Source organism: Diuraphis noxia, unplaced genomic scaffold (genome assembly GCF_037042655.1).
Source record: "Diuraphis noxia isolate RWA-SAM2 unplaced genomic scaffold, SU_Dnox_SAM2 contig0001, whole genome shotgun sequence".
Classification (NCBI taxonomy): Eukaryota; Metazoa; Arthropoda; class Insecta; order Hemiptera; family Aphididae; genus Diuraphis; species Diuraphis noxia.
Window position 1 is genome coordinate 2233044 of NW_028301711.1, and position 24445 is coordinate 2257488.

At 33.4% G+C, this 24445-nt stretch overlaps 1 protein-coding gene and 1 pseudogene across 2 annotated transcripts in view; both read right to left on the reverse strand.

The window, feature by feature from the left end:
• LOC149059276 (uncharacterized) overlaps nucleotides 1-24445 on the reverse strand; it is a 282105-nt pseudogene that overhangs the window by 97311 nt on the left and 160349 nt on the right. Inside the window, exon 8 of the transcript XR_016190914.1 lies at nucleotides 23694-23720. The product of XR_016190914.1 is annotated as an uncharacterized LOC149059276 (transcript). The remainder of the gene's footprint in view (nucleotides 1-23693; nucleotides 23721-24445) is intronic.
• LOC149059284 (uncharacterized) lies at nucleotides 6062-8241 on the reverse strand. The gene is made up of 2 exons (XM_089218072.1): nucleotides 8073-8241; nucleotides 6062-6870 (listed from the first exon to the last, which is right to left on the reverse strand). Exons 1-2 carry the CDS (start codon nucleotides 8239-8241, stop codon nucleotides 6062-6064), a joined length of 978 nt encoding a protein of 325 aa, XP_089074198.1.

Sequence of the window (24445 nt, forward strand, 5' to 3'; positions counted from 1 at the left end):
TTTTACAATATTTAATAGATAAATATAATTTTGATGATATACATAGATCTATTGGTATGAAACCTTGTGAAGTAAATAAATCTAACGAATACCTTGTTCTACGCAAATTATTTTATACAAAAAACAAACCTAAATTAAAAATAAAATTTAGCGTGGGTGATAGAGTCAGAATAAAAGCTTATAAAAAAACATTTTGTAATAAATACAGTAATAATTGGACAAGAGAAATATTTATAGTTGATGAAATTTTAAACACAAATCCTATAACCTATAAAATTATAGATTTAAACAATGAAGCGGTTGAAGGGAGTTTTTATAACGAAGAGATGAAAAAAACAATATTTTAATTGTTATTTAATTTTTCTATATTTAACCCTTTTTAGGGCAGAACGTAAAAAAACATCCAAAGATTCTGAAAATTTGTACATATATAGTAAGGAGTACTAGGATGTTGGGAAAAATATTGGGAAAATTTTAATATGATATGCATAGTTGGAAAAGTGGTGGGAAAATAGTATCCCATTGCCCATATCTACGATAGATAAAATCTATACCGTTAATCGCTATATTATATTTCCCAACCAAGAAAATATACCCAGTTATTATTTAAAAAAATAAAACAAAAACAATTGTCTTTAAAAAATTGATGAATTTTGAACATTAATATATATAATTCTATAAAAATAATAAAAAAACAAACTCAGCTTTATTAAAATAATTAAATAAAAACATTTCTTTGAATAATCAGAATAATACAATTTTTTATAACCTTTTTATAACAAATAACAATTGAATAAATATTATAATAAAAATAATAATTCAAACATACCAATGTAACAAAATTTTAAAATATGAATAGGTTAGATTATATCAAAATAACTTTTTCTGTACTTCAAATATATATAAACAAAACAAAATAGTTTAAGTATTTAAGTTTTGGTAGTAGTTATAGGTAATAATACTAAAGTTAAATACAAATAAATTCATGTAATGCGTTTGGATATTTATTGTTTGTGGTATGGTTCAAAACAATTTTTGCATAGAGTCACCACAAGTTATGCAAACCATATTCGATATATAATAACCTATTGTATATATGAAGGTTTTTTTATTATGTTGTTGTTGACTATTGTTAATATTTAAATCGATTGTAGTATTTACTGTGGTATTTACACCTATAAGTATAAAGTAGGTATTGAAGATAATTTTCAAATAAAATAATTTACTTGAAGATCTTGTTTTCAAACTCCAGAATGAGTTAGGACTAGAATTTGTTGTTGGACTACCTACTAAAGATGGGTGTAGAATATCATCTTCTGCATCACTATCACCCCCCTCGTCTGAATCAAAGGCCATAGAGTCACTTATTGCATTCAGTTCGTTTAAAATGTCTTCATCAGATAATTTGGAGGACATCTAAAATATATATTTATATTTATTTAAAATTTGTCACATAAAATGTTAATATTATTAGAGAAAAATTCAAATATTTTCTAAGTGGGCGTTTATTAACAAAAAGTAAATAGACTTTTGAAAAGAGTATAAAATGCTGATTAATTCCCCGAGTAGCATTTACATTGTTCAGTGTCGGTTTCTTTAAACTGTGCATTTTCAACGGTTCAAACACGGTGTGTGAACTGTGTTTTGGTGTAGTTTTTAAATTCAAAATTTAACTGTGGTTTATGGTCAGTTTTACCGACACTGAACGGTGATGTGAAAGTGCAAATGCACCGATGGCAATTTGATGGTTCAGTCAACGTGTTTTTACACCGTTGGTAGGTTCACAGAATGTTTGTGAACACGGTTATTTAAAACTTAATATACACGGTTTAGGGTCAGTGTTTCTGACTCTGGACGGAGCTTATCATTTGAATGCGCATGCGCACTGCGCAGACTAGTATAATATTATTATACTGATCGTTGTATAAATATATATATCACTGTGGTGTTTTATCATCGTTTATTATTTCATAATGTGGTATTTATATTTCTCTTTCTCTGTCATGTGTTGTATTATTATGTAATTTTTATCGTCACAGCATAACCTAAAACAGAAGTGTTGTAATTTAAAATATTTAAATTTGAGTGCGATGATATAGCGCGTGTTTTATGTTTTATTCGTTTATAGTAAAGTTAAACCTTGAGTTAAACTATTAAATTTAAATTCACCAGACATAAGACATTCGACTGCAAATCTAGTATCTACTGCAATAGTGCAATATGTAAGTATAATATAGCATGAGTACATTAATTGTATTGTTAATTATACTAATTTTAATATTATAATGTTAATCTACCTTTGATTTAATAATCAATGCGTATACCTTAATACTTATACTATTAGGCCTATTAGGGTTTTGCATAGCGAGCGTTTAACTCGTATAACATTTTTAAACAGCACACAAATGTGTACCAGCTTCTTAGTTGGTATCCAAGTTAGACAATATATTTAACTATAGATATGTTATGGCGGTGTTCACAATATTTTTCTTTTTAACTTATGATGTTGATTTTATGGTATTACATAGATTATAGAAAACATTTAATTTGTTTATTTAATATAACTAGCTGTTGTGTTTCACATTGATATTATCAACTCTCTGCAGAATTATGTAAGATGGGTGATTCAAATGAATTACTACTCATTGATGAGGTAGTAGTGTTTATTAATTGACTTCAAATAAAACTTTAAATAAATGCACAGTAATGCACAGAAAATTGTATTTTAACCTAGGTCTTCACAAAATTGACAAAATTGTCTTTTTTCATGACATTCTGTTTATTTTGTTGTGTAAGATTTGGCCTATAACAATACATTTCTATTTAATATGTTTTACATTCTAGATACTTTATACTGCAGTTTTATCCAACCATTTTTAGTCTTTAGTATTTTTTTTTTTTTTTTTTAATAGGTCTAAAGCTACTCGTTATAGACAAAGAAAAAGAGCAGCTCTTGAAGCTTCTTATTTATTTCCATCAAGTAACGATAATAGTGAAAGTGATGAACCATTAAGTCATACTACATTACCATTTCTTTCTTCAATTGAACCTGATAATTATTTAACTGCAACTACCTCAAGAAGTGTACATTTAAATAATCCACCAATTTTAAATGAACAGATTAGCATAGAAAATGAATTACTTTCTGATAATAGTTTTAATATTAGTGAAAATTTTTCAAATACGGATATTAATAATCATAGCAATAATAGTTCAGATACTGATGAAGACATATTCTCTGAAAATTTAAATTCTAGTTTAGAGTTGGAAATTGCTTTATGGGCTATACGAAATAATATTTCTCATTTAGCATTAAATGACCTTTTGAAAAATTTAAAAAAATTCCCACAGTTAAATCATTTACCAAAAGATGCACGTACATTATTAAAAACACCTCCAACTGCTATAGTTAAAGAAATTAAATGTGGAGTATACCATCATTTTTCCATTGGTCGAGAAATTGAACATTTAATTAAATATTATGAAAATATTCCTAATACTTTATTTTTGATGGTAGGTATTGATGGTTTACCACTGACAAAAAATCCACCTAGTGAGCTTTGGCCAATTCTAGGCTATTTTTCAAACTTAGAGTCTCAAAAGCCACATATTTTCATTATAGGAGCTTATTTTGGAAAAATTAAACCAGAAAATTCAAATGAATTTTTACAAGATTTTGTTAATGAGTTGAGCTCCCTTGTTAAAGATGGTTTTGTTTTTGAAAATAAGTTAATTAAAGTCTTGTTAAAGGGATTAATATGTGATACTCCAGCCAAGTCGTATGTTTTAAATGTTAAAGGTCACACTGGAAAAAATTCTTGTTTAAGATGTCACACGGTTGGAATGTATGATAAAAGTGATCACCGTGTCTATTTTCCTGAGTTATACTCTCCTATTAGAACCCATGATGCATTTATATCATATAAAGACAGTGAATTTCATCGTGGTGAAACTTCTTTTTCTATGATTCCTAAATTTAACATAATTAATGATATTCCATTTGACTATATGCACTGTGTTTGTATCGGTGTGATGAAAAAATTGTTAATGTTTTGGAATGGGAATTTTAAATTTCATAGTCAGACCCTACCAAATAATTTGTTATCTGTATTGAATAAAAGAATAAATAATTTAAGTCAATTTATCACAGAAGATTTTCAAAGAAACTTAAATGAAAATAGTCGAAAACATGCATTTAGAGATGCAAGTCGGTGGAAAGCTGTAGAACTAAGGCAAGTCCTTCTTTATACTGGCATGGTTGTATTTAATGGAATTTTAAGCAAACAAGTCTATGAACATTTTATGTTATTATGTGTAGCAATGAGAATTCTTTCTACTGCACATATTTCTAATGAATATGTGGATTTTGCTGGATCTTTAATTCACCATTTTGTGGCATTATTCCCTAATATATATGGAAAATCATTTATGTCACACAATGTACATGTTATACTTCATTTAGCTGATGACGTTAAACACTTTGGACCTCTTGATAACTTTTCAGCCTTCAAGTTTGAAAATTACATGCAACCATTAAAAGCAAAAGTCAGGAGTGGAGCAAAACCATTACAACAGATTGTTCAACGCTATGCTGAAGAACGAATATTATCCTGCAGTACTATACCAAGATCAATCACTTTAGGGCCTATAAATGTACAATCAAAGTCAAAAAATAAACCAATGACCGATGATGCTAGTGATCCACAATACACAGGTTGGAGGACTAAAGAATTTGCTGTTAAACTAAATAGTTGTGATAATTGTGTGAAAATGGTTAATGGTGATATTGTAATAGTAGAAAATATTGCAACTTCAAAGTTAGAAAATGATATTCTCATTATTGGAAGAAAATATGAGAAGCTTAACAATTACTTTGATAGTCCTTGTTCTTCAAAATTATTACATATATATGCTGCTTCTCAATTGAGTCACATACAGTCTTGGAAACTTTCTGAAGTCAAGGGAAAATTGATGAGTTTGCCAATGCCAGATTGCACAACTAAAATTATTGTGCCATTGCTGCATTTGCAATAATAATTAACAGTTTCTTAATTATTATTATTATTTTTTTTTTTTTTATGGTATTTATAAGGCACATATTTTTAATGAATGATTTTAAAAACCTATAATTTTATAAATAATTTAATATAAAGTCTACCTAGACTGTGGTGCTCGAGACAAGATATAAGTTGAAGCTAACGTCTCTGCACACAAGTTGGCTGCTGACTAACATTCTTATTTTATTTAGGTTAGTAATTTTTATTTTATTATTATAGGTCATCTTGGTTTGTAGTTGTATTTAATGATACAAATGAAGTCCAAAATGTGCCATGTACATGGATTATAAATGATAAAAGTTGTTGGTTTCCATTTATAAAATCGGATGGTCATGATTCACTCTATTTTACTCCAGCACAAGTACAAAAAATGATAATTCAGTGTACTAAACCAAATAAAAGAGATGGAAAGTTGTATGATATCACAAAAGTTGGAGGACCTTATCGTAAGACAGTAAAATTATTATTATCTTTAATTAATTTTTTTATTATTTTAGGTAAAGAAAGCCAATCAAGAAAAGCATCAAAAATATGGTCATAATGCGATTCTTCAAATTCAGAATCCGATGAACTACTAGTGCCAAGAAAAAGAATGGTGAAACGTATTTATACACCTGAAACTTCGCCCATAAAAAAACATAAAAAATACAAGAGTCAAATTATTAATAAAGAAATTGAAGAACCAGTGTTAAAAACGAATTGGAAGCAAATGAACAAGCTGTAAGATACTGTATTTCACCACAAGAAAAACTTATTGTTACTTTGAGGTAAGTCCATTTAAATTATTATTCATACAAATAAAAAAACAATTTCTAAATAATAATTTTAAGTATTGAAACTGAACAAAATAAAATAATTAACTTTTTTAACTGAAAAATGTTTTCCCAACATAGCTTTAAAAAAAAATAAAAAGTTAACAAATAGTAATAAAAAATCAACTTTTCATAAAACTTAATCGTAATAAAAAACAATAAAAACAATTTAACTTTTTATTAAGTTTATCTTCATTCAAATAAATCGAGGTCAGATGACCCTTGAGAATTTTCAGTAATACCAGACAATGGAGATGGAGTACCTGGAGGATCAATATTTTGGTATGGTTGAAGCATTTCGTTTGGAACAGTCATATAATTTGTAGGTACTCTATTTTGATTGCTTAGTATGTGATCATAGTCCTTTCGTGTACCATGCGGTGCATTTGAATAATTATTTGTATTAGAATATTGAGGATATTGTGGTCGAGTAAATGGTTGAACGAATGAGGATGCATGGTGAGATTGAGGCGAATCTATAAAACTTGGAAGATGTGTTTGTTGTACAGCTTGTTTTTGTAAAATTAAATTATAAATTTCTATCTTCGTTTTCAAACGCATGGCTTCAGGTACTTTTTTTATTTCTTTGTATAAAGACAAACAAAATAATTTATCTTCATCTTCTTCTTTTTTCTCGGGGATATTTCTACTATTTAAACTTTTCTCAATAATATTAGCGAAATGTTCGTCCGCTGGATGGAGCTTAATTTTTTTTCTTTGTTGCTGATAATTTGAATTTTTGTCTGCCTTGTTTGGAGTTTTAAAACAGATCTCTTGATCCGGGTTTTCAGTTTCTGTATTGTCGTCGTAGTTTAAATCGGTTTCAAAGTTACTTTCTGTTGTATTTTTGTGAACAGTTGGTTGCAGAAATTGTAACCTCCTAAAAAATAAGTACGATGACTTTACGGGAGCTGCCGATCCAGATTTTACATTTTTTATTTTTTTTAGTTCCCTGACGTAGCCATCTCGAAGACTTTTCCACTTCTTCTGTAATTCTAATCCTAAAACGAAAAATATTAATAATGTTGGGGGTTTCCTGAATTTTATAATTTTGTATGTAAAAGTTTTGTTTACGTAAAATTCACATCACTATGCATCACATGATACTATCATGGCGTGTTAAGAAAAATATGTACAATTAAAACAAATTAAAATTAAAATTCATAAAATATTTTATTTTTTTTTATTTTACCTAACAATACAAAATAATGTTATTAATGCAATAAATTCTTTTATTTTGATTTCGTAGGTACTTGTCAACAGGCTGCTCAATAACTGAATTACATTACAATTATAGAATTGGAATATCTACGCTGACAGGAATAATACGCCAGGTATGCCATGTAATATGGACAAAACTGAAGAATATTGTAATGAAGGAGCCTAACAATCAGAAATGGATAGATATATCAAATGAATTTAAAAAACATGCAAAATTTCCAAACTGTATCGGAGCCTTAGATGGAAAGCATATTAGAATAAACCAACCTCCTGATACCGGTTCTATTTATTATAATTACAAACATTATTTTTCTCTGGTTTTGATGGCTTTATGTGACTCAAACTATTGCTTCATATGGATTGATATTGGAGGCTTTGGTAAAGATAGTGACTCGGGAATTTATAAAGAATCTACTTTGTATAAAAAACTAACCGAAAAAAAGTTAAATATTCCTGATCCCGGACCTATAACCGACAATGGAGATATTAGAGTTCCATATGTAATAGTGGCTGATGAAGCATTTGGTATGTCAGAAAATTTGATGAGGCCTTATGGAGGTAAAATGTTATCATATGAAAAAAAGATATTCAACTATCGTTTAACTTTAGCACGCCGTTTTGTGGAATGCACATTCGGAATTATGTGCAATAAGTGGCGAATATTACACCGACCACTCGATGTAAAAATTGATTTTTCTGAAAACATTGTTAAAGCGATTTGTGTATTGCATAATTATGTCAGGTTAAGAGACGGCTTCAAGTACGAGGATACACTTTATACAGCACCATTGACAAACCTAAATCCATCACACGCCGGACGGGCTATAAAAGATGCAGATGTAATTTGAAAAAAATTCACCTCTTACTTTATAAATGAAGGGAAATTAGAGTGGCAAGACAACATGATTTAAAAAGTTTTGTAATTTCTTAAGTAGTAAAAAAATAAAATCATAAATACATTTTAAAATTAATTTTTACTTACCCAAATTTTTTTTTTTGTCTTCCGTATCTTCAACATGACTAAATACGAGAACCAATTCTTCCCAAGCTTTCCTTTTTAGAGTTCTGTTCGAATATTCACTTGACGTCATGTCCCAAATAGCCGGCCTCTTTTCTACTTCACTAATAAGTAAGTCAGTTTCGACTTCCATTTTTCAGTATACGTTAATAATATTATATAAGTAAATATATAAGTATATAAGTAAATCGCTGTTTCGTTGTCGAAACGCGCGTGTCAACTGAACGGTCCGATAATGATATATGGAATTTCAATACGCGGAGTCACGCGCGTGTTCGCGCGAAAATAGAAACTTGCGTCGTTATCGCGATCGACGCGCGTATACGCCCGTAAACGCGCGCCATGTGAACGATGTACAGGAACACTGATTATCTAAATACGCGCGTCCATGTGAACCTAGCCTAAGTCATCATTAATTCGTAATGAAAAATAAAATCATAAAGATCATACTAACAAAAGTAAAATGTTGTAATATCTAGTGTCTTAGTTATATTTTACTCTTATTTTGGATTTTAAAAATATATTGATTGCTAAATAAAGTAAAAATGTGTTCTAAACAACTACTATTCCAAGAGAATTATCAAAATGATGTAAGTTACAGCTTAATAATATACTTGCATTATTTTATAATCTAATATAATTATTATTAATTATCAAAAATATTTTACATAACCCATTACTCTATTTGTGTTTTGAGTTTATGTGAATCAGCATTAAATATATCGGATAGTGTATTTGATTTTTATGAGTATGGGTGTATCAGCAGTGATGAAGAAAAGGTACATAATAAAGCACATTTTTAAGCAGTAATATTAATTACTTATAAGTCACTCATGCGTATTTTGTTTTAGTAAATAATGTAGGTATTGTATATTTTATATAGATACCTACTTAATAGTACATAATAATAATATTGTATGTACTTAATACTTATAGTCACCCACTATTATTTTAATATCATTCCAAAATCCAAACGTCAAAATTTTACTTCAAATGTTTTTATAATTTAAAAATTAGTGTTTTTATGTATGGAACAGTAAATTTCGGTTAGGTTTTTATTTTTTTCCCACTATTTAACTTACTCTCATATCTTAAGAAAACTATTAGTTTTAGTAAAATGTTTAACCTTTTCAATATTTTATTTACTAATTAAATTTAATTAATATTTAATTTTTATTCTAAATTGCTTCAATTAAATTTTACAGAATTGTATTTACTTTTTAAAAATTTGAGCTTCTACTATTTTTATTTTTATTTTAATGTCTCAGTTAAACTTTACGTATCAATTTATTTATTAAATTTAATAAGTGCTTATTTTTTTTTTTTTAATTCTCTACTAAAATTGCAATATTATCATCTATTTTCAGACTGATGTTAATATAGAATCATGTGAAGTAGTCATTAGTGCAGATGTTCAACAATCCAATTTGAACAATCTGAACCAATCTTCAAGCAGTACTATTATCATTAACGTACCTCATGCATCAATTAATATTCTAACAAATCTAAGCTAATGCCACACTAGAATCTAATAATTTGTCTTACCTTCCTATGGTAGACTCATTATCTGATTCATCAGATTCATCCATAAACATTGATCCTGAATACAATGATCGAATTTTAGAAATAGAAGGCGGAAGAAAAAGAAAGTTAATAAATAAAAAAAAAAAAACAAAAGAAAATTGAACAAAATACATTGCCATCTACTTGGGAAATTAAATGCAGCCACGCTAATAAGAGTAATTCAAAAGTTTGTAGAGTATTTGAGTTAACAGAAGAAGATATAATTGCTTTCAAATATAATTTGTGTAAAATTGTTGGTAAAATTAATCAAGATAAATTTTAACTTACCATGATGAGTGTATCATTTCCTAAAAGATTAGATCGTAAGAAAACCAATAACTCTTTTTTTTTTTAATTGGAAATCGATAGCGACCCTCGGACATAGCGTAAGGGCCGCTACCATCATTTATTAATAAACAAAACATTACAATAAATCAATATACAATATAAGAGGGCTATATCCCTCTAATTTTGCCATTTCTGCATATATTATAACTTAAACTAATTATTGGTTATCTGATTCTCTTTTTCTATCTGCTTCTGCCTTTCTCATTCTCTCAGCTTCACATTTGTGTTCCATTATACGATTAATGTAGGATGACACCAGATGCTATGCCTTCTTCTCTCCGAGCATGATTCCAATCATATTTCCCGTAGTTAGTTGACAACCAAGTTCTCCGTATAGTTGTCGCCTCCAGTTCTCAAACGCGTCACATTCAAACAACGTGTGGTTTGAGTCGTCAATGTCTGCTTCACATAGGGAGCACTTTGGTGAATCCAATTTTTTATTCTACATAGATAGGCATTGAAGCATCCACGGTTCGTTAACACTTGAGTTAGAAAATAGTTCAGTTCTCCGTGCCTTCTATTTATCCAATTTTCTACGTTGTTTATGAGTTCATATGTCCAGCGTCCTTTGTTTGCCTCTTCCCATTATTTTTGCCATTTCGTTATGCTGACACGGTACGCAGCAGCAGCCAGTACAAAGTTACTAATCTAACCTAACCGCGACCGAGCTACAACTTTATCAACCACCACGACGGGTGACAACGACACGACATCGTCGACTCTCCCTCCACGCCGGAAAGGCTAGGCGGGACGGGAAGACAAGTCGTGCCGGACGAGTACCTGCCGCCGCCGGGCTCTCTCTCGTTCACCGACCGTCGTACCGACCTCCGTTGACGCACAATACGTGAAAACGCCGACCGATATAACGACCCACCGTCTCGTTGAATAAACAAACATTCTAGACCGCTGTGCAGTGAATAAACGTGGTATCACCACACATTACACCATACCGTCTGTGTTTTCATTTCTTTTCTTCACTACCTCACCACCTCCACTTTTGAGTAGCGTCCGGCCTTCCACGGACCACCATCACCATCATCACCGTCGAGTCCGTGACAAATTGGCTCCCCGCAGAGGAATTCACCCAGTCAACCTAACCTCAAGACAGCGGAAAGGTAAGAGTTTTCACGCTGACACATACGTCGGGGAATTGCTTATATTACATTAGTATTGATAGTTAACCAGGAGTGTGTTTGCCAGTAAGCTAGGATTCCCAAGTTAGTATTACGTAACAACTTAATATAGTACGTAACAGGGAATTCCGCGCGACTGTGCATAACCATGATGCGGATCGGGAAGTAGTGATATAACAAACACCACCCCTCCGCAACGCATACCTCTTCGTCCCACAAAAATTACTGCCGAAAATAGCGCAGCGTACGGGTACAACATACAAACCGGTATCGCTGTCTTCGTCGTAAGCCGCCGCCGCACACCACCGTTGTTGACCGCCGTCTTTTCTTGAGCAGCCGCGTACGAAACAAACAGGTTTCACCCCCGCCACCGCCGAGTACGTTAACCTAATTACGTTATATTTGGACCGTACCGGCGACGCCGCAATCAGCTGTACAGCTGAAGAGTGTTTGCGCGAGCATAATCAAAACATCGCGCAAATTACGTTGTTTTAAAAAAAAATTTTTTTGCTCTTTTCTTTCCCGCTCACGTCCTAACTACACTCGCTCTCGGCATCCGTCCCGTATAGCAAGCACAGGCTACCGTCTACAACAGTTAAACGTCCGCATTTGTAACTTTATTCGAAAGAAATACAAAATGTCAGGTAAATCGTTGTAACAGTTGACGACGGCGGAGCTACGTAACGAGAGTACGGCCCGGGGAATAAGCATATCCGGCTCTAAACCGGACATAATTATCAGGCTCGAGGGACATATTCGGGAAAGAGGACAGGATCCCGCGAACGTCAGATTCTTTTCCGTACAACCGTCGATCAATATACTGACGGACGGTACAGGAGAACAGCCGGACGCTTCGACAACGCTGGTAGATACGAACGCCAGACACTTTTTCGGACAGCCGTCCGTGGGTATTTCGACAAGCCCCACAGCAAGTTAAATGCCTACGGACAATCTGGCTTCTTTGAGGCCCATGTTAACCAATTTACTAACGGCACTAACCGTTTCCGTATCTGCCGTTGTAACTAGGAAGTCACCGCTTTCCATCTTCTTAAAGCCGTCGACTTTGGGCTTAGGAAGTGCAGATCGAACCTGCCACGGAGGACAGTGTTCAAGGGGAAGAAGTCTGTCCACTGGTGGAGCGATAGTAACGCAAAGCTCCGTAAGGATGCAGTAGCTGCTCAGAAGAAATACCAACGAGCTGGCCGAAAATCTGGGTGAGTTGACCGAGAGGCTGAACTTGAAACTTATTGTACCCTATTGTCTGGTTACCAAGAGGCTGGGCCGCCACGCTCATGCTTTGGACCAGGAAACAATGACCGTCGTGGCCCGTGGCCTATTTCCCCCTTCACCCTGATCGATTGGGACCGCATTCCAGCGACCAATGAGACTATGGCTGTGGTTCTAATGCCCGGTTGCACAAACGACCAATAACTAGCTATCGGACCAATAACTGGGTTATCGAATTGATAACAATTTGACAGGTTGCACAAAGGATCAATAAGTTTTATCAATCCAATAAATATTGTGTTATCGGTTCGATAAGTTGTAGACCCGATTTCGGCTCGATAAATATTCAAAAGAGTTCTATAACTTTATTGATCTGATAATATCGAATTATTTTGTTATAAGGTAATATTATTATTTATCATTTAATCAAATATTTTTGATACCAGTTCAACTTAATTTTAAAGTATAAAACAGATAACAATTAACACTGATAACATTAAAAATATATGATGGAATGATAATTTTTTGTAACTATGGTATCTAAACTATGGTTAGAGCACTAACCATCAAAATGTTAAAGAATTTTCTGTGCAACAGTCCAACACTTTAAGGAACCAATAAAGTTATTTATCCGACTGTTTATTGAACCTTTATCACAGTTTATTGAACTGTTTTTATTGATCGTTTGTGCAACCTGGCATAAACCCATTAGATGATTCCCGAATAGTGCCTCTGTTTACCACTGAGGAGGTGGAGAGGGATATCACTAGACTCACGTCGGACAAGGCACCGGGCCAGTTATTGTACCAAACGAGATTATAAAGCTGGCCTACACGAAATTTCCGGCTGTATTCGTTGAGTGCTTCAACGCTTGTATAGTTGAGGGCCAATTTCCGTCGAAGTGGAAGTGCGCCAGTTGGTCCTGCTCTATAAGGGACAAGGAAAACCGAGGGATCTCCCGACTAGCTACCGACCAATTAGCCTCTTAGACGGATCTGGTAAGGTTCCTGAAAGGCTTATTGGATTAGATTGGATTAGATCGGTTAATCAGCCACATGGAGACTGTTGGTGCCATCAGTGACCTACAGTTTGGCTTCAGACGTACAAAGTCGACATTGGACGCCATAGAGGAAGTTTTGAAGGTAGCCAAAGCAGCAGGTCGGGGTCCAGTGCAGAATAGGGACCTCTGCGTGTTGATCACCTTGGATGTAAGGAACGCGTTTAATTTGGCACCCTGGCAGCTCATAGAAGTATGTAAGATGTAAGATAAGTACTTCCTTCGGAAGTATGCGACGCCCAACTATCTGGTGAGGCTGATTAGGTCGTATCTACAAAGCAGGGAGTTGGTGATCACTGAAGACTTACGCATTCCGGTAACAAGAGAAGTCCCACAAGGGTCAGTACTGGGACCGATGTTATGGAATATATTCTATGACGGCGTACAAGGCAGGCACCGCGTACGCCAGGGCAGATATAGTAAAAGAGTGGCAGGCACTGCTACAACTGACAAGGCTGCGTGGACTAAGCGTCTCATCCCTGATTTAATGAGATGGTGGAGTTATGGTCCCAGGGAGATAAGCTTCCACATGGCTCAAGTATTGACAAGCCATGGTTGCTTCCAAGACTATCTGTGGAAGAGAAAGAGGGCAACAAGTCTGGCATGCAACCAAGGAAAAAAAAGGTTACGCATGGGTTTCCCACCATACATCCAACTGATCCCTCGACTCGTACCTCAGCGAGCGGGTTCTTCAGATGTGCAACAACGACAGGGGCGCTCCGGTGACCATGGAAGTCACTCGCGGAGTCCCTCAGTGCTCCGTGCTCGGACCGCTCTTGTGGAACGTCGCGTTCGACACCGTGTTCCGCTTGTCGCTGCCCGCTGGTTCCGAGACCATCGAGTATGTGGACGACACACTCGTCGTCTCGGAGAGAAGAACGCTGTCGGAGGTAGAGGACCGCGCTAACTCGGCAATCGCGGCAGTTGCTGACCACATCCAGGACTTGGGGCTACTTCTCGCCATTGACAAGACGGAGGCGGTGGTCTTCAAATCTCAGTACGGGCGGGCTGACCTGAGGCTGCGGATCGTGCTGGGTACGACTCACAAGTACCTTGGGATCGTCCTCGAGAGCAAGGGGACATGGTTTGGAGCTCACTCCCAAGCCCCGGCCGACAAGGCCATGTGCGTCATGGCGGCTCTTTCGGACCTAATGCCCAACATTGGCGGCCCCCGAGAGGGAAGGCGGCGCCTACTGACGAGTGTCGCACATTAGTTATGTTGTACGGCGCGCCGACGTGGGCTCCTACGCTCAGGTACAACCGGCGTGGCCTCAATGATCTGAACGCAGTTCAGCGAAGAGTCGCTATCGGCAGGGTGAGTGCGTACCGGACCGCGTCCTACGATGCTGTGATGGTCGTCGCCGGCGTCATTCCCATAGACCTTATGACCATGGAACGGTTTGTGGCGTTCGGGGTCAGAAGCGCTGCAACGTCGTCGGGAACATACGACGGGGGAACACTCCCGCCGGGTGAACCAGAGCCGCTATCCGACCCCCGGGTCCTGAGGGCTCGGATACTGGCCAAGTGGGTTAGAAGGCTGCGGAGTGCGAACCCTCAGATACGTTACACCAGCACCACAACCTAAGCTTTTTTATTTTAAATTGGTTCCATGATTTAGTAACCGATTAGTAACCATTCGTAACTACAAAATTGGAATTCATAACCTAAACCAAGCACCAGAAAAACCGTTTTTCTCAACCGGGTGCTGGTGTAACGTTACGCCAGCACCCGCTACATCGAAATAATTTACTTAGAAAGTTCAAACCTAATCTAGGCTTTAGTTGCCGATTAGTTACCATTCGTAACCACGAATTTGGAATTTAATTTAATTATTTTTTCTATTTGGTAACCTAGGTTGTTATTATTATAAGAACTTATAGGATATAGTAACTACAATAGAATAACCTATGTCCTGAAATCACATATAAACCAAACCAATCATAAAAACAGACCTTTATATATATTTTATAGAAAAAAAAATAAAAATAGTGCTTCACACTGTGACACAGATTAAATAAAAAATAAATTAACATAAAATACTTTATTGTATTAAATTGTAAAAATTAAAATTTCAATATCTAATTTTTTAGAAGCACTTATGTTTTGGATTAAATTCCCCGGTGCATACTACTTGCGTCCGAAATAATTAACACTAGGTAAGTTGCGTCCCCCAAAAAAAGGTTCAAAAAGGGTCATAGCCTATTTGCGTCCCGGTATACCTTTTTAGACAGCCTAGATGCGTCCATAGCCTATTACAAACTAATGAGTAGATTAATTGCTTATGAGTAATAGGTCATTATGCATGGTTAAAAAAATGTTTATTAATTATATGCATTTGATTATATTCATTACATTATCACATCATATTTAAAAAAATAAAATTATACAAACTATTAATAGATTATGAAAATACAAGTTAAAAGAATTATGCATACCTATTTAAAAAAATATTTTATTATAAAATCGTCAATTGTCAATTTATTAAAGCTATAATCAAATTAAATATATGCATTTTTAACTACAACATAAAAAGACATAAATTATTAATTACTTACTACTAATTCATTTGAATCGTGATTATGTGACGTTGGTTCACATATCATATTTTCTAGAGCATCGATCTTATAAAAACTTTTGCAATTTTTATTTGTGCACTTCCACCGTTGTACTTCATTTTCAAGCATTTTATGGTAACTGAACTTATAGCCATTAATTATGAACAGTTCTTTTTTCGCGCACAATTTGGAACTAAACATTTTTTCCATTTTAACCACAAGCACTGTATAACGGGACGACTGGACGAGTGAACTTGTACTGAGAAATGTACAGCACCGTGCAAAATACTTTATGTTATTTTGATCAATCATAATGATATAAGATATACCTATCAAATGGTGACAATCAGACATCTCCTAGTAATCAATTTTTTTACACTAACCCGCTGTAATGATATTAACATTTGTATTAGTGGGAAAATGCTGATAATATTTTACTGTTCGTCGTAGACATTTCATGGACAATTTACACATATTATTTACACATATTATTGTAACGCTTAATCGGCGTTATCGCATAATATTTATGGACGCAACTAAGTAATGACTTTAATAGCAGGTAAGAAGAATAATATGGTTGAGTTGCGTCCACAAAATGGGACGCAAGTTACCTGTTGAATTTACTACCTGTAAAATTTACCTTTTTCGGGGACGCAAGTAGTATGCAGCCAAATTCCCGGACCGTATAATTCCGGAATGTAAAATCCCGGACCGTCATTATCCGGACCTTAAAATTTCGAAATTTAAAATCCCGGACCGTCATTATCCGGAACGTAAAGTTGCGGAATGTAAATTCCCGGACCGTTATAATCAGGAATAAATAACAATGGTTCTCAAAATGTTCAGTAGAAAATTATAAATGATTTTTTTCAAATTGTGCTAAGGAGTAGGGGCTATTAAATATATAATTATCATTGTTTTATACTAATTTATACTGAAATTAATATACTCAGTACTCCTAGTAGTGTGCCATTTGTGGCTACCTGATCTATAATAAGATCTTAGATAATATGTAATACATACACAAATTATTAGGTTTAAAAACTAGATTAATTATCGCATTGTATGTATTATCTGCAGTTAATTACCTATTTACCTACATAATATGAGTTAATTCAATACAAGCAGTACCTATAGAGGTATATATTTCCATAGTAACTTTTTAACCATTTTACCTATAGCTAGAATTATATAGACTTATCTATTAAGTATTTATAGATTTATAATATACTCTCTGAAAAAGAACTAAATAAAAACTATAATAATGTGCATATCTACACGCTGATAAATAACTTATATAATACATATTATTGTACACTTATCAAATGTTATTTATTTGAAAAGGACCAATACTAGGTACAGTAAAAAATAAAATAATTGTATCAGATTTAGGTGCGGCTATACATATTATGTAAAGTAATATAATATGCTAGTTTTATTAATTTACCAACATATTGCCTTCAACTATTAGGTAAATGCGTAGGTTAGGTAACCATTTAAGTATAATTTATTAAAATGCATCACTTTAAGAATTATTGTTATAAATAGTGTAACTCACTGTATTTTTAATGTATAATTTGGCATTCCCAAATCCCAATACCAATAGTATAAACGTCTTCAAACAGCTGCAGCGTACCAAGTACCAACGATAACTTACAATATAATATTGGTTGATTGAATAATATATACAAACAATAGCAATAATATATAACATACTGAGGGTGAAAACCTCTGTCTTCTTAAAATACTATATCATAATTATTTATTATAATAAAGTTTAATATTGCCATTGTCATGGAAGTCAATCGTTTGATTACACTACTAAACTGCTAAATAATTTACCTAAATAAAATGGGGAGCGCGTAAAATATCCGAAAATATATTTTGAGAAAAGTATTTTTCAGATCCATATTTGAGACGAAAAATATAATGTCAGAACCGTGTTGTAAAAAAAAGAATTATAGTACCTATTACTGCTGGTTGATTTAATTTTTGTCAAAAATATTCCATTAGGAAAAGCTCTTGTCTGTATAAATTATAGTAATATACTACAAAAGTAGCAAGTAAATACTCACCACTAGATTTTTAAATCACAACAAAATAATTAAAAATTTTATTCTTTGTTTATTTAATTAAATATTTTCGTTTTATTATCTAATGTTGTGAAAATTTGTAGTATAAATATTTATAAGAAAAATTTGTGCTTATAATATTAATGAATATATTACACCAATAACAGCAATGATTACTTTTTACTATTAATTGTCTTCTCACTAAATCATATGGCTGTGATGAGAGTAGGACTTAGGAGTTGTAATAATTAATAAAATAAAATGTTATCAACAAACTATATTATAATATGAAATTAAATTTAAACTTATATTTTATTTCAACATTTGAATGGATGCCCATCATCAAATTAGTGTTGATAGGTAAAAATAATATTAAATAATAAGGCTACTTAATACTTAGGAATCATTAATACTTAAATGTTTTTCATAAATAATAAAATAAGCATGCGCTACATAGAATCAACCATAAAAAATTATTTGATATATGTCACAATCAGCACGACATATTGGACAACGTTTTGGGTATTGTTCGTTTAACATCAAGACACATGTTTCACATATCCATGCGTGTCCAAATGGTAAAGCAATGTACTGTGGAACATTATTTCCAGCAGTTACTACCATACAAATCAAGCAAGTTGAGTTTGTTTGAACTTGTATATCTTGTTCGTGTTCTTGTTCTTGTTCTTGTTCTTCTGGTTCATGCTCTTGTTCGTGTTCATGTTCTTGTTCTTCTGGTTCATGCTCTTGTTCGTGTTCATGTTCTTGATCTTGCAGTATATCTTGGACTTCAATGTCCAATGCCCAACGCCTTAGCCTTTCTTCATATGTTGTGCAAGAATGCGAACACTTTACCAAAAACTGCCAGCTACTAATTATTCCTGCATCATGTTGTTCAACAGCCAATTTTATTCGTTTTGAGTTGATCAGAAATGTTGACTTTAAATTTATTGTTGGCTGTAACCCGTTATCTAATTGCCTTACAATATTGTGGTAGTTTTTACTTAGTCCACAAAGTTCACCTGAACAAAAGTAAAAGTATATAAGGTAAGACATAAAACTTTAAATGTAAAGATCAAATAATTGTAAACAATTGATATAGGTGTGTTGTGTCTACCTGATACTAGATACCTATTTTTATTTACCTATTTCAAGTAGCAAAAATATTCTTAATTATAACAATAACACTATAGAGTTTTTAAAGTATGTATTAATTAAATAATTAATAAACAATGTTTTAGTTTTAAATTTTAATGGCACCTAGTATCTACTATATCTAGTAATATAAAACATGGCTTTTTAAATTCAATTTACAAATATTTCCAAGGCTGCGTTAACAAATTAAAAAGTTAGTTACTTTTAACCAAGTTACTTAACGAGTTACTTTTATTTTTATTTTAATAAGTTACTTTTTTTTTAAAGAACTTTTAACATAACAAGTTAACTTATTTTATAGTCACATTAAATTTTTTTTTTTTTTGTGCAAACTCCAAAGATTTATAGTTACATTTAGTGTAAAAAAAAAAATTGGTGTATATTATTATGCATAGGTATTATAAATATTATAGACTAAAGTGTTCTGCACTATGTCTGGAATCGCAAGTACCTAATGGCTAATACAATTTACAAAATGTCAAAATATATTAAATAAATAATCATTTTATAATTATTGCTTATTTACAGAATATAATATGTATAGTATATAAAATATAGATATTAAAGATTTAACAGAAAAAACAGTTAACGGGTAACAATGTGGTTAATCATTATCTTAAATTTTATAATGGGTCAATTCACTCCAATTTTTAAACTAACAGAGCTAAACTTAATCTTCTGAGTCTAAAATTTGGTATCTTACGCATATGTAAGACGAAGACAACACATGCGGGTGATATAAGGTATAATTATTAGTTTTATATGGAGAAAAAGTAACTTATTTTAACTAAGTTATGTTACTTATTTTCCCCAATTAACTTTTAACTTATACAAGTTAAATAAAAAAGTAAACTAACTTTAAACTTAACTTAACAAGTTATATTAACAAGAAGAAGATATCCTCACTTAACGCCATAAATGTTGATGGAAACGAACACTCGCGTGGTATCCGTATAGGTGAATTAACCATATACAATGTATACAAACCCCCATCGTGCAACTGGACGCCGTCGGTATTGCCAGTGTGCCAGCATCCCTCAATATATGTTGGAGACTTTAACTCTCACAGCACAGAATGGGGATATACGGCTGAAAATGAAGATGGAGAATTACTCTCAAACTGGGCTGCCATAAACCAATTTAAGTTGATTTACGATGCCAAGCAGGGGGGTACATTTGAATCCGGAAGATGGGGCACGAAAACATCTCCGGATTTATATTTCGTGTCCGAAGATCAAGACGGCCTACCACTCAGTGTAAATCGTGTAATAAAAAACAAGTTTCCCAAAAGTCAACACTGCCCAGTGATTGTGTCCGTAGGAATTATAATACCGACGATTGACAAGCCACCCATTCCAAGATGGAATCTGCGAAAAGCGGATTGGTTTGCTTTTTCAAAATACGTCGAGGAAAACATAAACCGAATAAAACCTGAGACGGATAATTACATAAGATTCGTAAAACTTCTAAAAACAGCGGCTAAAAAATCTATACCGAGAGGACACAGGCATAGTTATATTCCCTGCTGGACGAAAGAATGTGATGATCTACTTAGTGAGTATGAAAAGGATGGGACCGAGGTAAACGCAAACCGCCTAATTGGACTCTTAGACGAAGAACAAAGGAAGAGATGGCTAGAAGCCATGGATAATTTAGATTTCACCCATTCGAGCAGAGAAAGCTGGTCCCTTCTAAGGAAATTGGGTGCCGCGCAGCCCTCGTATATAGAGAATAAAGTATCGCCGAATGATGTCTCAAACATCCTTTTCAAAACCTCAAACATAAAACCTAATAAGTATGAAAAAACAAAGATTAAATACGAATACAGAACAATACTTAATAGTTGTGTCGAAAGATCGGAAATAATGCTTGACTTTAAAGTTACAGACATAGAAATGGCCCTGAGCCTCTTAAAAAATGGTAAAGCCGCTGGAGTAGATGGGGTATTACCAGAGTTCATAAAGCACTTAGGACCAAAGGGTAAATTATGGCTCACCAATCTTTTCTCATACGTCAAAAACACAACTACTCTACCTAAAGTATGGCGGGAAGCAAAGGTGATTGCAATCCTGAAACCCGGTAAATCAGGAAACGATCCAAAAAGCTATAGACCTATCTCCCTGCTGTCCGTTGTGTATAAACTATTTGAAAGAGTACTCTTGGTGAGGATACAAATGAAAATTGAAGTCACCCTTCCTAAAGAGCAGGCGGGTTTCAGACAAAATAGAAGTTGCTGTGAACAGGTTCTATCAATGGTGACCCACGTCGAAAATGGGTTTCAAGAAAGAAAGAAATCGGGAGCAGTATTCCTAGATTTGACCTGTGCATACGACACGATCTGGACGCGTGGGTTACTCCTGAAGTTAGCAAACATTTTGAATTGCAAAATGACCCTCAGACTCATTGAATCCATGTTAGCAGACAGGAAATTCCTAGTTCATCTAAACGGAAATGTTAGCAGATATAAATACCTCCAGAATGGTCTCCCTCAGGGCTCGGTTCTTTCTCCAATATTATTCAATGCCTATACCGCTGATATAACAAGAACTATATCAAGGAAGTTCATTTACGCAGACGACGTGGGGTTGGTAGCCCAAGTGGGAACTTTCGAAGAGGTGAAAAATATATTGAACGTGGACCTTGCCAAAATACACGCTTTCTTTAAATCCTGGCATCTTACTCTAAACCCGAGTAAGTCAACCGCAATTGTTTTCCACCTAAGCAATAGAGAAGCGAACAGGAAATTAAATCTGGTAGTGGATGGTAATTCTATACCAACTGAAAATACACCAAAGTACCTAGGCATTAAGCTTGACAGATCATTAACCTTTAAACAACATCTAGAAGGGATTAAAGACAAATTGAAAACACGAAACAATATCATCAGTAAACTGGCTGGAACAAGTTGGGGTTGTAGGGCAAACGTCCTACGAATTTCATCCTTGGCATTAGTTTACAGTGTCGCAGAATACTGCGCCCCAGTTTGGGCTAGGAGCACGCATACTAAAAATGTCGACACACAACTAAATCGTACAATGAGAATTATATCAGGATGTGTCAAATCAACTAAGTTAGAATGGCTACCAGTGCTCTCACACATAGCTCCCCCAGAAGTGCGTAGGCAAGCAGCAGAGCAAAAGATGATTGAGAAAATACAAAACTCTCCAAGCCTTCCAATATATGATGACTTGTATAACGCACCAAACAAAAGATTAAAATCAAGAAATCATATATGGTCGGTAAAAAATAGTACAATCACAGAAGAGGACTTATGGAATTTACATTGGAAGGACGTAGTAGCACCAAATAACCACCTCATAAGTGATCCAACCCAATTAGTTCCAGGTTTCGAATTCCCTCGTGCAACATGGACTGCCCTAAACCGCGTAAGAACTGGACAGGGAAAGTGCAATTATTTGATGCACAAATGGGGAATGGTGGACTCTCCACTCTGTAACTGTGGCCAGATCCAAACTATTAGGCACATTGTTGAGGAATGCCCGGAAACCAAGTTAAGTGGAGGAACATCAGGTCTACATAATGGCGACAAGGAAGCGCTAGATTGGCTGTGTAATCTTTCTATACGCTTATAGCATTTAATAGTTGTCACTTTGTAGTTAGTTTATTTAATTTATCTAGTTTATTTTAGTTATTTATTTATATTTACCTGTTATCACTTTTATTTTATTTATTTATTAGTAGTATATATTTGTATGTTCACAGCCAGCTTTTCCACGGTAAAATTTCCAATTGAACATCCACTGCTGAGGCTGTTGCCGAATCATTCTGTTTTGAAGTATCAATAACTATGATGGGTGCGTTTGATAGAAAAGTAGATGGACTCAATATAGGGTTCCGTATACTATTTTCATAGTACGATTCTTGAAATGATGTATACATATCATATAATAATGTAAAATTATTTTTTGAAAAATCTAAATTCAAATTATCATACGGATATGCAATCGAGTTTAGAAATACTTTAACGTTCGTTAGACTACAATGGTCGAATATACTACAATCTTTTGTTATTGTATTTTTACGGCCTTTTTGTAATCCAATTATAATAAATCGTGGTTTTTCTAATTTTGAAGCGGTTTTCAAGTTCCATACTACTTTTTTAGTAGTTCCGAGTTCAGGATATTCAAAAGTTTCGAAAGATCTAAAAGGAATAAACAAACTTTTTTCTTTTTCTACAAGTTTCAATAACTTTAACCTTTCATCATCAACAGTAATATGCGGAACCTTCCAGACTATTTTATTTAATACAACTTTACCTAAAGCAGCAACTAAATCACTTTTAAGGCTTAACGCATTTAAATCAGTATGACTTCGAGTTAATATTAATTCCAATCTTGAATTTACTAATATTTTTTTATAATCTTCAAACAGACCTAACCAATATTTCAATGGAATGCAAGCACTGAATTCACCTTTATCGTTTGTTATTTGTGATCCATTTTTAAAATTCCAGCCAGAATTTTCGTAACAATTATAGTTATCTGGTGTACAAGATAAGAATCCTTTCAGCGAGCTTGTGATTCCAAGAACACGTGTGCTATCTACTTCTATTCCATTTATTTCTAATCGAATTTGTTCAAAGAGGTATGAATAACCATTATTACACAGTTTCACTTTATCAGGATCAGATATTATTCCTTATACTCTAAAACCTCTAATCAACAAAATTATGTTTTGTTAAAAAAAATAATGGATGATATACAAGGTGCTAATTTGTTCATATTTACAAACGCAGATAAAGTTATAAAACCAAACTTAACCAAGAAAAATTCTATTATAATTTTTGATGATGTAATATGTGATTCACAGTCTATTATTAGAGAATACTTTAGCATCTGTAGACATTCAGATGCTAGCTCTGTATTTTATTTAGCACAAACATATTCTAAAATACCAAAACAGTTGGTAAGAGATAACTCAAACTTTTTAATAATTCTGAAACAAGATGATATGAATTTACGTCATATATTCAATGATCATTCGTCGACAGATATGGATTTCTCAGAATTTCGGAAAATTTCTCATTTATGTTGGAATCAAAGTGATTATGGGTTTATGGTTATTGATAAAACTCGAGAAATGAATGAAGGAAGATATAGATGTGGTTTTCATACGTTTATTAAAATAAAATAATTATATATAATATACACATATATATATATATATATATATAATGTAACATTGTTATTATCTACATAGTCTTGCC

Excerpts from the sequence above, each read along its gene's own strand:
- LOC149059284 (XM_089218072.1), bottom strand. The coding sequence starts at position 8,241 with ATGGAAGTCGAAACTGACTTACTTATTAGTGAAGTAGAAAAGAGGCCG. Across the intron at positions 6,871-8,072 it reads AGACAAAAAAAAAAATTTGG|GATTAGAATTACAGAAGAAG; the intron begins GTAAGTAAAAAT and ends TTTTCGTTTTAG.